The 16,755-nt window shown below is 35.0% G+C and overlaps 1 protein-coding gene across 1 annotated transcript in view; it reads right to left on the bottom strand.

Annotated features, from left to right (window-relative positions):
- Positions 1-1,125: 1,125 nt before the first annotated feature.
- Positions 1,126-16,755, bottom strand: part of SPPL2A (signal peptide peptidase like 2A) — a 59,797-nt gene continuing 44,167 nt past the window's right edge. The window contains exons 13-15 of the mRNA XM_061180319.1: positions 14,914-14,988; positions 12,972-13,132; positions 1,126-4,854 (exon numbers count right to left, since the gene is read on the bottom strand). Coding sequence (XP_061036302.1) covers positions 4,783-4,854; positions 12,972-13,132; positions 14,914-14,988 — 308 coding nt within the window. The 3' untranslated portion in view covers positions 1,126-4,782. The remainder of the gene's footprint in view (positions 4,855-12,971; positions 13,133-14,913; positions 14,989-16,755) is intronic.

Genomic DNA, 16,755 nt, shown 5'->3' with positions numbered 1-16,755 from the left:
TGGCTCCGGCAGTGAAAGCACTGAGTCCTAACCACTAGACCGCCAGGGGATTCCCACTTTTGCTTTATTTTTAATTTGTTGTGGGTCATTTGGTTAAGGGCCACAAAGAAATATTAAGTTGAGAACTTCTGATCTCAATTCTAGAGTCTTCATGGGATTATAGAAATGGGAATGAGCTTATAAAATTTAGTTCTACTCTTATTTTCTAGCAAAAAATGAATTTCAAGCTAATAAATTTGTACAGAACATAAATTTTAAGACAAAAAACATGACAAGTGGTTAAATATTTCTCCCTTTACTCCCACTATACATATTAGACTGTTTCCAAGGCTTACTATCTTAAGGAAAATATATGAGTAATTTATTAGTTAACCATCTGTTAGTATGAATACCTATTAAGAGGAAAATAATTCAATAGATTTTTATGATTTGTATTTTGAATCTTAATAGAAGTATATGATAGAAAATGTAAAAGGTACAAGAGTATACAGTGAAAAATAAGTCTCCCTCTCACTCCTGTGCTCAACCCATCTTATTCCCTCTCTTCTTAAAGAGAGCCTCTATTTCCAGTTTCTTATGCATCTTTTCAGGTATATGGGCCTGTGGGAGGAAACAAGGCTCCTCTGAACAGGACTCCTCAACATATGGTCAAGACAAAACCACTACAGATACATATCTGGGTCATCCACATCTAAGTTAAAAACAAAAAATTACCCCGTACAATGGCAGCAGGGATCTTAGTAATTTGTGAGAACATAAGCAAAGCTGCAAATGTCAGGGATGTTCATTACAACAGGTAGGATAGTTTCTTGGTAAAAAAAAGTCTATAGATATATCAATTCAATAAATATTTATTAAGAGCTATTATGTATCAATATAAATTTCCAGTAAATGACACTTATGGAGTCTAGGTTTTATGGATAATTTGTCAGATTTAAAATAGCCAGACAATTTCATAAGTGATTATTATCATTTTCACCTTATGTGAACATGATCTAGTAGCTTTTAGTTCATTTTCAATTATTTTTCACCATTCAAAATAAAACAAACTCAAATTTTATTTTAAAATAGAATTTATTGAATACCATAGTGAATTCAATACATTAAAAAAAACTGTTTTTCTTGTCAGTATTGGCACATAATGAAGAGTTTTAAAGCATTGCCAAATTAACACTTCAAAAAATTTTAAATCATGTTCCATAAAAAAATAAAGCCTAGTAGTGCTATAAAAGTACTAATTTACACTAACATATCAAAGTGTTAAAAGAAAAGAATTTCACACTCAAACCTCCATCTAAGAAGTAAAAATTCAATCATGTACTTTAAAAAAGGTTCTCATATGATCAAAAGACAACAGAAGGTATAAAACAAGCAAAACCCACCTAATTTACATTGACTTGTCTGATTGGGAAATCTCAAGGCTAACCAGATAAACTTTAGATACTGAAAAAAATCCATATTCCAAAGGAAAATAAGTTGTTTACTTTCTATGCCTAACCAAAGAAACAAATAATGACATTAAATATTTCACATTTTTTTCTTTTAGTTGCCCCCTAATTGCAAATAATGTAGGACTATTCTAAAAAATTTAGTTAAAAAAATTTTCCCCAATGAACATTCTCTTAGATACAAAAGCTGTCCTTATGGAAACATTAAACAAGAAAATTTACATATATGATTTTCACTGTAATATGGCCTATATATTACTCTTATAAATCATTTTGTTTCCTCTGAAAATTCAGTAATCCAAATTGTGAGTACTACATAATTTCTTTCAAATTCCAAAAGGTTAAGTCATTTGATTCAGATCTCTTGAATTTATAGAGTATCTTTCTTCCAGAAAGCATAAACTGATTTTTATTCAGTATTTTGATTTTATTTTCATTACCCTCCCCTACCTCCTTTAGAATTACCTCTGAGGTAAATAGAGCACTGAAAATAAATTTTTTAAACTGTAAAACGGGTTGTTTGGCATAACAACTTTTTTCCTTGTTAATGGGAAAATATAAAGCCTTTCAAACTAGTACAATCCACTAGTCTGAAAAGCAATTCCTGTTTGTGAAGTCTCATTAGCTGAGATCAAGTTGACATTTTAGAGACCAAACTTAAATAAATTAGTTTTTGCTTATATCTAAGGCAGAAATTAAAAAAACAAAGGAAAACTGGAAAGCTCATTTGTATTTACTCTAAATGTACCATTTCATCAAAATCTCTATGAACATGTAACTAAAATCAATGAATGCCAACAGCAGATGGGTTAAAATTTTCTTCCTTCAAAAGAGAATTGCTGAGTCTACTAATAAGGTATTGCTAACCTAAAAAAGAAATCTACAAGCTAGAAGGAAACATAACGTAGTAAAATATCAAAGTCCTTTCCCACAAACCTCACATTTATCTTTGTCGAACTAAACTGAAGTAAAAATCATTGACTTTACAATTTGAGGTATTTAATAATTTCTGTTTGATAAACTACAAAAATGTACATAGGGAGTTTCTCAGACTTTTTTTTTTTTTTGCAGTAAGTAATCTCCTACAATATATCTTATTGTTTTAAACACATGTTTAGGAAATAAACAAACTTCTCTTCCCCTTAAAGTTATTGGTGATGGGAGGGCAAGAGAGGACGAAATGATACAGTCTTCTAAAGCCAAATTTCCATCTCCACTATCTTTTGCTTATATTTTGATTCCCCAAATAAAATATTTCTGCACTTTATTGTAATTTCTATAAATATTTTCAGTTCAGTTGCTAGAAGGACTAAGTATAATATAAAGTTGATATTGAAGATGGAGAAACTTAAGAAATTTCACTTTTTATGTTATTTCTATTTAATCTGTAAGATTTAAATAGCAAACTAGAACAAGGTTTTACCTTCTTGATAACTAATGGTTGGATAAAGTAGAATTTGCATCAAAGAATTAAGATTCCAGATTTCTAGATGTAAAATTTTCTCTTAACATTCTTCATAAAATGTGGTTGAGGCTTTTGAATATTCTAAAGCTGGGATAAGAGTGCAGATAATTTTACTTAAAAAAGCTGTATTTTGGCAAACATTTTATTGATATTATAAATGAAAATATAGTTGGAGCTTTAACATGGCACTTAATCTGTTCTATCAGTCTGCCAAATAAATTAAATTCTTTGGAAAAAATTCAAACTTTATATTATAGAGGCAAAATTAACATGAACTCTTACTTGTCAGATACTTATTTGTCATTTGCCATAAACCAAATGACCCATAAGTGCATTAAGTAGAAAGAAGGGATGACTGTCAAGGGAGCTTCTACATCTATAAATTACTCAGCAACTTAACAATTAATCAAAAGCATCTAATTCCCTCAAATACTAAATTTAGTTCAAACATCAAAGGTCTGATCCATTTTTAAAGGCATTAGCTTTATCTTTTAATCAGTTAAACTGGCCTTAGGATGAAAAATCATGGATTTGTTCACATATCTTGTACATTATTCACAGAGAAATACAAAATCCTGCTGTCTTTGCAATCACTTTTCATTTGGGAATTTCTTAGAGAAAATAAAAGAAAATGGAAAGATAATGTGACCTATGACTCCCAGGATAATGTTCAAGTCCACATCTGAGATTTAGCAAAGAATGAGAAAGATTTTTTCAAGTTGGAAGATACCAAAGTGACTAGTTGGTCTAACATACTCATTTTGCAGATGAGAAAGCTGAGATACAGTTTTATTGAGCTAATAAAATTTACTCAAACTCTTGTAATTAAATTGAGACTAACACCCAGTCTCCTGTCTTCTGTCTCCAATTCTTTTCTCTGAAGCACACTTTGTATATTAGTAAACCATTCTCCATCCAAATTTTAAAAAGTTAACAGTGGTTTCCTACGGGGAAAGGAGTAGGGATCAGGGGAAAAAAAGGTAGGGGAGGGGATTATTAGGGATGTTAACACTCAAACAATGAGTCATATGTATTAATACATAATTTAATAAGAAAAATAATTTTTACAAAATATTATGTCTTAACATTAGCAGAACCAAACTTCAGAGATCAGAAATACCATAGTGGAATTAAATGTTAGTTTAGAAATTTAAGCTACATCTTCAAGGAAACAGCAGAACTGAAAACTGTGGATTTCAGTTTTTGTTTCCTTTTAATGACTAGTTCTATATATTATGTTTCTCTATATCTGGAAAAATATTCTAATATAATACATATGCAGTCTGAAGTAATTTAGGTTCTCAAGTTTAAAAAAGGATTGGGATTTTTTTAAACTTATGCTACAAAAATACACATTTATATATATTCCCAAATTATATATTTCTAACCTCTGCAGTGATAAAAGGCCTAAAATTCCATTGCTGAACTGCCTTCTTACATGGTCTTAAACAGTTATTTCTATAGAGCATAAAATTTGCATAATTCTTTACAGTAAAATCTGTTCAGAAACTCACTTTGACAGATACTTTTAACTATCATTAGAGTTGAAAGAAAGAGATTTCAGTAAGAAAAGTACAGGGGTGGATGAAGCCTTTTTTTTTTAGAAAAATATACTGTATATATTACATCTTGAAAATTACACAGACCATATGCTTTTATTTAATGTGAAGGCACAGCTTTAACATAGTTAAAAGCAAATGTATTTTAATTACTTATCATGTAGTCGTCAGTACCAGCTCTTAAAAATACATATTTGCAAGCACATCATTGAAGTTTCTTTCAGATTGTCAATTCAAAAGCCAATTTAAAACGGCCAACTCTATTTGTAGAAAATCAATTGACACATTATTGCAAGTCCACATAATATTATTATTGGACAATCTGTTCACCAGCAGTCACAGGGTTTTCTTCATTTGTGGCATAGTCCAGATGGTCCATCATCTAGGCATAAATAAAAGATGTTAGGAAATGCAAATTTTCAACTTGCCCCCAGTATTCACTAATTTGGCAAAAGGAGTCCCAGTTTTTAAGAGACATAGAGTGCTCCATGGAACCGAGCACTCCTTTTGGACCAATGTACTGTTTCAACATCCACACTCCTAAGAAAGGACATGCTCAGGGTGACAATGACTCTTTCAGGAAGCTTAATCATTAGACTAGGGCCAATCTGATAAGTGCTTTCTCTGGATCTTCCACTATTTCCATCTCCCAATATGAATACTGCCCTGCATGGCAGTGGGAATATCCATCACAAGATATTCCTGATGCTTATTCCAGGACACTATTCCAAGCAGTGTCCACTCCTACAGGTGGAAAAACTAAAAATGGCACCACAAATTACTGTGAGAATACCTGCTGATTCAGGGACAGTATAAACTGGTTGACACCTTGAATTGACCTTAGGATAATTTTGACCTTAGGACAAAAATGATACATGAAATATTAAAAAGACTGTATGACAAAAATTTCTACTAAGGGCAAAGAAATTAAAGGTACTTAAAAGTCAAATGATATCTGAAAACAAAAACAAGAATATACTTTCCATAGACTATGTTAGGGGAATTACCATGAACTTCTCTCAAATGATCACTTCAGTTCCTCCCATATTCTCATAAAAATCTTTGCATGTTTAGGAATGAAGGAAGAAACACTTAAATGTTTTCAGTGTTTTTACCCTGTTCTTCAGATAAAACTAATTAAAAATAGGAAAAAAGGGACTTCCCTGGTGATGCAGTGGTTAAAAATCCACCTGCCAATGCAGGGGACATGGGTTCGAGCCCTGGTCCTGGATGATCCCACATGCCACGGAGCAACTAAGCCCGTGCACCACAAATACTGAGCCTGCGCTCTAGAGCCCATGAGCCACAACTACTGAGCCCACGAGCCGCAACTACTGAAGCCTGCGCACCAAGAGCCGGTGCTCCGCAACAAAGAGAAGCCACCGCAATGAGAAGCCCGCGCACCACAACGAAGAGTAGCCCCTGCTCGCCGCAACTAGAGAAAGCCCACGTGCAGCAACGACCCAATGCAGCCAAAAATAAATAAATTAATTAATTAAAAAAAATAAAGTGTGACCTATAAAAAAAATAGGAAAAGAATAAGTACTTAATGTCTTTCTGAAGATTGTCAAAGATTTTTAGATTGGTGATTAAATTTAAGTATTGTGATGTAGTTTTTCCCTTCTCCTTTACTAAGAAGTAGAAGACAAGCAAGATAAATGTTCCCATTTTTATAAACTGATTCTAAAAGCTTTAGGGTTTTTTGGAAGAGGAAACAGAGAGAGGAATAATTTCCAAATGGGGTCTCTGGACGTGCCAGACAAAGAAGACTACAAACATGAGCTGAGGCTTTCAGCTGACAACTGTCTCAAGTGATGGAGACAGCTTATAAAACCCAAACCTGCTGATACTCTATGAGTCATTTCAAGCCCCTAAACAATCAGTTTTGAGGTCCTCTATTTGCCAAAGATATCCCCTGGATTAATGTAGTTGCATATTCATAGCACTTCTGTGGCAGGTGGGGGGGGGGCGCATAAATGCCAAATCAAAATAGGTAACACATGAGACGAAGTTGTTGAAGAGCTGATTTTAGTCACAATTTAAATGAGAGAGGGAAAGAAGAAGCACGTAAGATATATTTAGCCCCCCTTTTTTTCTAGCAATTTATAGACACTCCGGTGTAAGAGGCTGGAGCTGTGGGGACAGAGAACTGCAGAATGGATGTTGGGGAAAAACCCTCTTTCTTCCCCAAGACCTGCTGACCCTGGTAACTGTAACCTAATGAAATAATAGCCTACATAACTCTAAGTTATAATGTGCCTCTTCTTTCCTAATCCTCTGGTACCTCATTGGCACTGTAATCTAATCTCTAAATATAGAAATATATTAGTTAAAAAGAAAAAAACTTGCAAAATCAACTTATTGAGAAATGACATCTCTACTTTGTATTTACTTTTCTTTACTGACTTTTCAAAAAAAACAACACAAAAATAAAGAGCACACTTGAAATAGGATTTTAAAAACACAACAAAAATTAACATAGATAATAAAATTAACCAGAAAATTCATGTAAATTTTTTTCTTAATATTGGTAAATAGGCAAGCTCAATTTAGAAAAGATGTTCTCTGAAACTGGGTCGACTAACCTGGCATTTACTGATAGCTCTGAACCAATCTCCAGAAACAGCCTAATAAAATGCTCATTAAAGTGCAGTAACTGGAGAATTGTTGATACTACAGCAGAGTTGTTCTAAGTATCTCTGTATTCTGACTTGTCAGTTACAGCTTGTGACTTCTAAAAATAATTAGAAGCACTAGTGACATTTAACAGAGACAAACCCACTGTTTACTGGATATTAACAAATTGAAAACTTACTTCCCACCCAGAGTAAAACAGCCCATTGGAGGTTGCTGCATAAATCTAACTCCACTGATTTAGGATTAGAAGCAAAAAATTCTCCCCAAAGCATGATTTCTATTAATTGTTCTATATGCCAAAGTAATTATGCCACCACTTAATTTTTCTCCTTAGAGAAAAAACACCTTAACTTTCTCTACACTCATTATAAAATAAGGGAAACTGAATATTGTAGCTCTTAAAGCACTCCAGAAAAATAGTTCATAAAAAACATAGTGTAAGTAGCTTTGAGCTATAGAAATTATACAATTAAGATTTCCAAACTGGTATCATTTAATGAAATCCTATAGAAAACTTTACTTTTTTGATTAGAGAAATTCATGGAAGGGCTGAATGACTCCAAGTAAAATACTGAAGTATTTCTATGAAGTCTCTAAGTTTCAGCAAAAAACAAGGTATAATTTGCCCTTTGAAAACAGTATAAAAAGGCTATCAGTGCTACCCATGACTTTTAAAAATCTCCAGTGGAAAAGTCCTGCTTTCTACTACTCTTACACTCAATGCTAATATCAGGCATTAGAATGAATCAAATGATAACAGCATAAACAAATGTGCTGTTAGATTCTGATTTTAATTTATATTACTTGCTTTACATTTGATTTTTTTTCAAAACAGTAGCAAAAACTTTTGGCACTTGCAAAAAATGGTTATATATAAAGACTGTAGAGATATGTCTAGTTTAATGTTTCAAAAGTGCCACACTTTTACAATACCTTATTAACATTTTTGGTAATTTTATGAAGGCTGCTAAAACACAACCCAGAAGCTTACACACACACACAAAAGTGATTAAAGGTCAGTGCCTTAAGGACTGAACATTATAATTGCTTTGCATGAAGAATTTCAATAACATAGACTGAGAATTTACAGTGTATAAAACACTGTTATCAGCACTGTGGGTTCCTAACACCTAGGAGCTAATAACTTAAGTGAGGGAAGCATACACAAATATCTATACTACAAGGCAGGTGTCAATAAGTATTTAAAGTCAAAGTCTAAAAAAAAGTATGGGGAAAGGTGAACCTGATTTCAACTGGAGAACTCTTGGATATCTGCTTGGAGAAGGCAGATTTTGAGTTGGGAGTTATACAAGGGATATTCTGGAAACAGATAATGGAGGTAGGGGGAGAAGAGGGAAAGGATTATTATACTGTTAGCCAAAGAGATGAACCAGTAATGGCCTGAGGGTTGTCTTCAGGGCTGATTCTCAGGCCTCTCCTACACTAAGTCCATACCTAGTCTCCCTTTATTTTCCCAGGCTTGTTGAGGTTCCCTGTTCTACTTCCAAAGCCTCTGCTAGCCTTATCTGATTTCAACATCCACTTGCTTCACTAAGCTTTGGGCTAACCTACCTCTATAGATTAGATTCTCCTACCTCCCTGTAAATCCAACCTCATTTTATGAACGAGGAGTCTTCAGAGATTAAATAATTTGCCAGAACTGATGCCAAAGCTATAATATACTGTCTTCCACAAATGACAACATTTGAGCTAAATTAAGTTGGACTTTAAAGGTTGGACAAAAGGAATGAGAGATTTTCTTTTTCACATTAACAGAAGGCATTACATTCTATAATTTTTAAAAAGGCTAGTTTTATGGAAAAATAGACTCTCTCCTGGCAGCAGTTTATAATATTCTGCAACTAGCTTGCCTAAAATTTCAGGAAATGTCCATGCTTAATATTTTCTGTGGGAAAATGACCATGTTTAACAAAATCTTTTCTCTGAGGCTTGTGATGGCCTTTTACAAATAAGTTAAAAGGAAGCAGATTTAACAAAGACCCAAAGTTTTAATATCCAAACCAGGAAAGTAGAAATCAGTTAATGAATTGAAAAATAACCACCAAACCAACAAATAAACCAAAACAAAAAAACTCAATTCCTACAAATAATAATAGCAAATACATTTATAGTGCTAACAACGTGCCAGGTACTGTACTAAGCAATTTGCATCTATTACAACAACCTTCTGAAGTAGGTTGATTATTATCCCATCTTACACTGGAGGAAACTGAGGCACCGAGAAGCTAAGTAACTTGCCTAAGGTCACATGGCTAATAATTAACAAAATCAGAATTCAAACTTAGGCAGTCTGGCACCAGAATCCATGCTTTTTATTACTATGTGGTATTTTATATTCTGAATATCTTATGTAATAAAATTATGATACCACACTACAAAAGTGAGAAGTGTATAACCAAAATTGTCCTATTTTTTGACACTTCAAAATGGATTTTCCTACAATCAACTGTCTTATTTAGCGTCTATGTCTTATAGTGAAGGCCCTGGAGTCCATCCTTCTGTAACTATTTACTATGGCTTTGTGTCCAGCTGCAATGATCTTTAACTTTATATGTAGCTGTTGTGAATCAGAATCATCATTTCTTTCAAGGTCACAATTTTTAAGAATGAAACTTGAATGGTCCAGGGCAGAGCACTTATTCATAGGGAATATAAATGCATCCCTTGGTTGAAGTCCATTCTTACCTACCATCCCCATTCTCCTCAATAAAAAGCATGGAGAGAGAAAGGAGGAAAGGCACTATAATAAACCACCCGATCCTTAAAGCTGCATTAAAGGGGAAGGAAAAATTTACAAGTAAAAATAAAATGCTGCTGATGAAAATAACAACATACTTAATTCTGTAAGATAGTACCACATGCTCTCATTAACTGTCCCAAATTTAAACTCTAACCCTAAACAAAGTTTCCCCATGTTGCTCATCCTCTTTGTCCTGATTTGCCTCATAATCAGTTAATAAGATAAGTGCCCCTAAAAGGAGAAACCTCTTGGTCACAGTTCTGTCCTGAGCCTTTTCTTCTCCCTCTACATTCTCACTCACGGAGTATGCTAGTGACACTCCCAAATTTCTGTCTCTAGCTAGGCCTGTCTCCTGCATATCAGGAGATGTTTATTCAACTGCTTACTTCTCTTTTCCTGGTAGTCCCATAGGTATTCTGAAATGTCCAACATTGAATTCATCATCTTATCTCTCAAATCTGTTGCCCTTCTTAATCTCAGTGAGTGGTGTCACCATCCACCCACTCAGCTACCCAAGCCAAAAATCTTGGACTCCACTTCCTCTCCCTACACTGAATCTATCACCAGATCACATTAATTATGTGAAATTAGGTCAATTTCTCTTGACCCTGTTCACTTCTCTCAATCTCATTACCTTTCTAATTCTGGCTACCACTGCTTCTAATTGTAATAGCTGCCTCAAGTTTTGCTCCCTCCTCCAATCCATTTTCTAGATTTCTTAAAACTCTTAAAATGGTCTCCAATATTCTTAGGATAGAGTCCAAGCTCTTGAACGTGGCTTACAAGACCCTACAGACTCTTTCCCTTGCTTCCTTCTCCAGTTTTCATCTCCTACTGCTCCCCTATTCTTACTCAATAGGATAGCCATCCTAAACTTCATTTCGTTCCTAAATCTGTCAATGCTCTTCCCTCCAAGCCTTTGAAGTTATGGTTCTCTCAATATGGAACACATGGCTCAGTCTTAAAGTCTCAACATAAACTTAACATTCTTTTTTTTTTCTTTTTGGCTGCGTTGGGTCTTTGTTGCTGTGCACGGGATTTCTCTAGTTGTGGCCAGCGGGGGCTACTCTTCGTTGCGGTGCGCAGGCTTCTCATTGTGGTGGCTTCTCTTGTTGCAGAGCACAGGCTCTAGGCGTGCGGGAGTCAGTAGTTGCAGCACGCGGACTCAGTAGTTGTGGCTCGCGGGCTCTAGAGCGCAGGCTCAGTAGTCGTGGCGCACAGGCTTAGTTGCTCCGTGGCATGTGGCATCTTCCCAGACCAGGGCTCGAACCCGTGTCCCCTGCATTGGCAGGCGGATTCTTAACCACTGCGCCACCAGGGAAGTCCCATAAACTTAACATTCTTTAAGAAGCTTCCCTTCCCCAAATCACCTTTGACTGTCTCAAAACCATAAGCACTGGGTGTCCCACTTCTAGTTTTCATGGCACCTGCCATAACTCACATTCATCACACTTTATTGTTAGTGACTCTTTTTGTATCCTCCACTAGACTGTAACTTTCAAGAGGCCGTGAGAGTAGGCCTGCTTCTAACTTGTTCATCTTTTATCAACAGCACCTATAACAGTACCTGGCTCAAAAGAACTGCTCAATAAACATCTGCTAAGTGAAGAAATAGAAAACTATTTTTAAAAAATGATGACAAAGGGCACTTCTTGGGATGTGACTTTCAAAAACTAGTATTAGGGACTTTCCTGGTGGCACAGTGGTTAAGGCTCCGTGCTCCCAACGCAGGGGGCCCAGGTTCGATCCCTGGTCAGGGAACTAGATCTCACATGCACGCCACAACTAAGAGTTTGCATGCCACAACTAAAGAGCCCACGAGCCACAACTAAGGAGCCCACCTGTTGCAACTAAGGAACCTACCTGCCACAACTAAGACCTGGCGCAACCAACCAAATAAATAAATAAATATTAAAAACAAAACAAAACGAAACAAGTATTAGAGTGTGTGTTGTAGGACATACTTTAACTTTTCAAAATCTATAAAACATTCCATGTGGGTGTCCTCTTCATGGAAGTTACAAGCTGTCTTACTAGTTTAGTCAAGGACCTTGTGGCCATAAACTAATTCTATGTGTATAAATACAAGTTGAGACAATGGCATTGTGAGGTAGGAAAGGCAGGTATTTATCCTAATCTTAAAGAAATTATAAGACTTACCCCAAAGAATTCTAAGCTGGTGCTTTTTTCAATTACAGTAGTCTAACTTAATGTGCTAAGCACCTCTTATTAAATAAAGATTACACTACAACCACCCACAAGGTGGATATGAACTTTGAACTGTTTATCTACTAACAGAATTGCAGCCATCTACCCAAAGTATCTCTATTTTTGTTCATGTGATCACTGACATGCATGCATGAGGGTGGATGACAGAGGGTCGTTTGTTGTAATAGGGCAAAGAAGAGCTAACTGCCTCATGAAGGGATCAATGCCATGACCATGACCTCAACAGGCAAGGGTTTCCCAACCCTCTTTAATTTCGAAGCAAACAAACAAACTTTACAGGAATACCAAGAACATTTAGGAAAAGAAGAAAGGGGTTTAACTTCAATGAAGAAATAATTCAAACATGATAGATTCTGGTATCTGATATTCTCTGTTCTAGGAATTTTACAGAAAGGTTAATCTTGATCCATTTAAATCTGAAATGAGTGCCCTCTTTCATTTCGTTAGGCCCATTTAGATGCTGGAAACAGTACTTTTTATCTGTAAAATCTCAGGACTCTTACTATAAATAGCTAATGTCAGTATCAAAATCTAGTACTTAAACAAGGGTTTTCTCTTTCATGAAGGCGACTTTTGTGTGGATTTTGAAAACTCACGTTGAAATGCCGTTTTGATTTTCCCTGATGCCCTCCCATGCTTCTTGGTAGTTTTATCTTGAGTCACCAGAATTTTGGCATCAGATTGCAGTGGGGATGAGAACTGATGATGCAGCAGGTGAATAGTAAGAGGGTAGTAGTGGAAAAAACTTAGGACATCCTGACAAATTCAAGGCAACTTTTTGGCATTTAAAAGCTTTGATATATACAAGCAGTTCCCATCCAAAGTTAGGCAATGTCATAAGATAACTTGGTAACCAAGATATAAGCACATACCTGATAGCCGTTACCTTTCCAGAACTTTTTCATTTCCTTACGTCTCCAAGCAACAACTGAGGCAGTAATAAGTGTGCAAGGTACTAAATAGAGGAGAGCAGGTTGCCCCTTTTTCATCAGCACCAGAACAACAAAGGTAAGTATCATACCGACGGCATAGGCTGCAAGAAGAATATCAAGTATCAGCAATTTCTATATGCTATCAAAGGTGGATTTTAACTCTGTCACTAAAGTACTGGTTTTCGAATATTTCTAAGGACGTTTTTGCCCTATGACTTCTTTTCATAATTTCATTATTTTCCTAGACAGTAGTTAGGAGAGACATTCTACAGAGCTTTTGAAAACTTTGGAAACTGGTTAGTATTTTCATTATAATTACCCTAATCATTAATCATGGATAAAGATAATAATTCAAGGAAGCCTCAATTATCTGCCACTATTAAGGATGCTGAGTTGTTCCACATTTTAGGTAACTAAAATCTGTGCCTGTGGGTACTAAAGGTTGCTTTGAAAAATCTTCCTAATATTGATTATATACTTCCTGGTCTTCTTCAACAAGCACATACCAAACGTCATTGGATCTTTTATTAATGATTCAGGGTCTCATTATGAACACAGGATCTCAGAATATTGGAGCTAGAAGGGCCTTTATGGACAATGCAGTCCACCTTCTTGCTTTAGAGATGAGATAATGGAGGACCAGTGAAGTTAAGTGAGTTGCCCAAAGTTACACAGCAGAGTTGACAGTCCTATTATCTGTCTTTTCATTGACTTCTTTTATTCTATCACACTGATTGGTGCTGGACTCTAATATGTTAATGCCTTTTGGGAGTACTATACTTAATGGCCTCAGACTGCTTTTCTTATTTCTTTATAATTTCCCCTTTTTCATCCTTTCACTTACTTAGCTGTTCTTTCTTACTGTCAGGGTAACTATTTCTAGCAACACCCTTTTCTACCACTAATGTACACTTTTAATTTACTAGATTTAATTCCACTGTGGAATTGAAAACCCTGCTCGAACAGTATCTAAATGGCTCTAGTGCAGGCCATTTACCTAAGAATAAAGAACTTTGGTGTACAGACTTTGAGATATCTATTTGATATGTTCAGAAGCAGAAAAGTATTTTTTGGCTTACAGCCTGTTCCTGTCTGTTTTCGATAATAGAAATAAAAGGATGAGTGACAACTACCGCTGCTGTCCCAGGTGAAATGTTATTGTGCCATAAATTTATTTATATTAATATGTAATTATTATACCATATTTTTAAAGCTTTATTATTTATTTATTTAATTTATTTTTGGCTGCATCGGATCTCAGTTGGGGCACGTGGGATCTTCGTTGAGGCACGCAGGATCTTTCGTTGCGGCGTACGGGCTTCTCTCTAGCTGTGGTGTATGGGTTCTCTCTCTCTGGTTGTGGCACACAGGCTCCAGGGTGCATGGGCTCTGTAGTTGTGGCGTGTGGGCTCTGTAGTTTGCTGTACGCAGGCTCTCTAGCTGAGGTGAGTGAGCGCAGTAGTTGTGGCACGCGGGCTTAGTTGCCCCACAGCATGTGGGATCTTAGTTCCCTGACCAGGGATCGAACCCATGTCCCCTGCATTGGAAGGTGGATTCTTTAACAGTATAGGGACCACCAGGGAAGTCCCTATACTGTATTTTTTAAAAAGCTAGTATTATAGAATTTATTGACTACTTACGTGCCATGTACTTTAATAAGCATTTTATGTGTAGAACCTAAAGTTTTTCTTTCACATATAATTTCCTTTTTAAACCTCAAAAACCTTGTGATATAGGTAGTAAAGTATAATTATCTTTTTGATGGAAAAAACATGTCTGATTCATTAATGGTGAAGAATTAGAATCCAGGACTCCTTATTTTTAGACCTTTTCCTACAGACAGTACAATTCAATATAATAAAAAGAAAAAACAAAAACTTACCAACTGTGGAGGAAACATAGTATATAGAAGAACCAGCCTGAACATCAAATCTCCTACAGTATGCAATCAACAGGCCTAAAACAACACTCTACATTATTTTCTTAAAACAACAACAGCAACACAAATTCAACTGTTAACTATGGCAATAGAACATGTTGTATTGTATCTAACCTTCATTTTTGCATCATTAGAACATTAAACTACCTCAAATTCTGGACAAAATTTTACATGCTGATGTTTTTAAACTTAATACCGTATATTAAACATTTTCCTAAGCCATTAAACAGTCTTTAAAGATATGATTTTTATTAGCTGCTTAATATTCCATGTCATGGAGAAATTTTTCTAATATTTCTGTGGTATCAGTTGTAATGTCTCCTCTTTCACTTATAACTTTATTGATTTGGACCCTCTCTCTTTTTTTCTTGGTTAGTCTAGCTAAAGGTTTGTCAATGTTGTTTATCCTTTTAAAGATTCAACTCTTAGTTTTGTTAATCTTTCCTATTATTTTCCTGTTCTCTATTTATTTTTGCTCTAATCTTTATTATTTTCTTCATTCTGCTAACTTTGGGCTTAGTTTGTTCTTCTTTTTCTAGTTCTTGTAGGTGTAAAGAAAGGTGGTTTATTTGAGACCTTTCTATTTTCTTGATGTATATGCTTATCAGTATAAACTTCTTAGAACTGCTTTTGCTGCATCCCATAAGTTTTGAAATGTTGTGCTTCTCTTTTCATTTGTCTCACAACACATTTTTACTTCTCTTTTAATATTTTCTTTGATCCACTAGTTGTTCAGGAGTGTGTGTTAATATCTATGTGTTTGTGAATTTTCCAGTTATCCTCCTGTTACTGATTTCTAGTTTCATACCACTGTGGTCAGAAAATATACTTGGTATGATTTCAATCTTCTTAAATTTGCTAAGATTTGTTCTGTGGCCTAACATATGATCTATCCTAGAAAACGTTCCCTGTGTGCTTCGGAAATATGTGTATTCTGCTGTTGTTGGATGGAATATTCTGTATATGTCTCTAGTCTATTTGGTCTCTAGTGTTGACAAAAATTTTTACATGTATCATCAAAAAAAAATGTACTGAAAGAGCATCAAGGAAGACAATTTCAAATTGTGAGCAAAGAATCTCTTTTCCAAGGAGAATAAAATAATTTGGAATTTTAATACAGAGAGTTCAAATGGCAATGAAATATAAGCTCTAATTTGTAAGCATGCAAGTATACAGGAAAAAAAACATTTTATTACCTATTTAAGAAATGTGTTGAACCTCTCCAAAGAAGAAATCTCAGACTGTATTTATTTGCTAAACACTATTATGAAACAGTAAGAATGACATTCAACTGCTTAAAAAAATCAGAAAATAATTTTACTATCTTTATTAGTTGTTTCCGTTAATTAGTTTTGGTCCTTACATAATTAATCAAATACGTTTCTTGGTAGTTCCTTGTTATTTTTTACTATATTTGCTGTTTAATCAACATTTCCATACATTAAAAACAGTGATACCCATCCCCCCAAATTAGAATTTAGCTTTTAGAATTAAGTCACATATTATCAAAAACTCTGCTTTTTGGGGAAATATTTGTTAGTGACCTTCGACATTTACTTCAAGAATGCAGTATTTACATACGATCACACTATTTTCACCAATTCTATGCTATGTGCTTTTTATAGCACATGGTGTGGGACTGGTAAAGTTGGGGATAAGTTTAAAGATATTCAAGAAACCTTAAGTTTACTCAACAGAATGCTTTCCCTACTTTATCAATTATGTGAACGGAGACTCACTGAGCTAAGAGAGCTGCTACACTGGTCTTTGCCATCCAGCTCACAC

Source organism: Eubalaena glacialis, chromosome 2, assembly GCF_028564815.1.
Source record: "Eubalaena glacialis isolate mEubGla1 chromosome 2, mEubGla1.1.hap2.+ XY, whole genome shotgun sequence".
Lineage (NCBI taxonomy): Eukaryota > Metazoa > Chordata > Mammalia > Artiodactyla > Balaenidae > Eubalaena > Eubalaena glacialis.
Note: the sequence above shows the minus strand (reverse complement) of the source record. Positions and strands in the feature narration are given on the sequence as shown.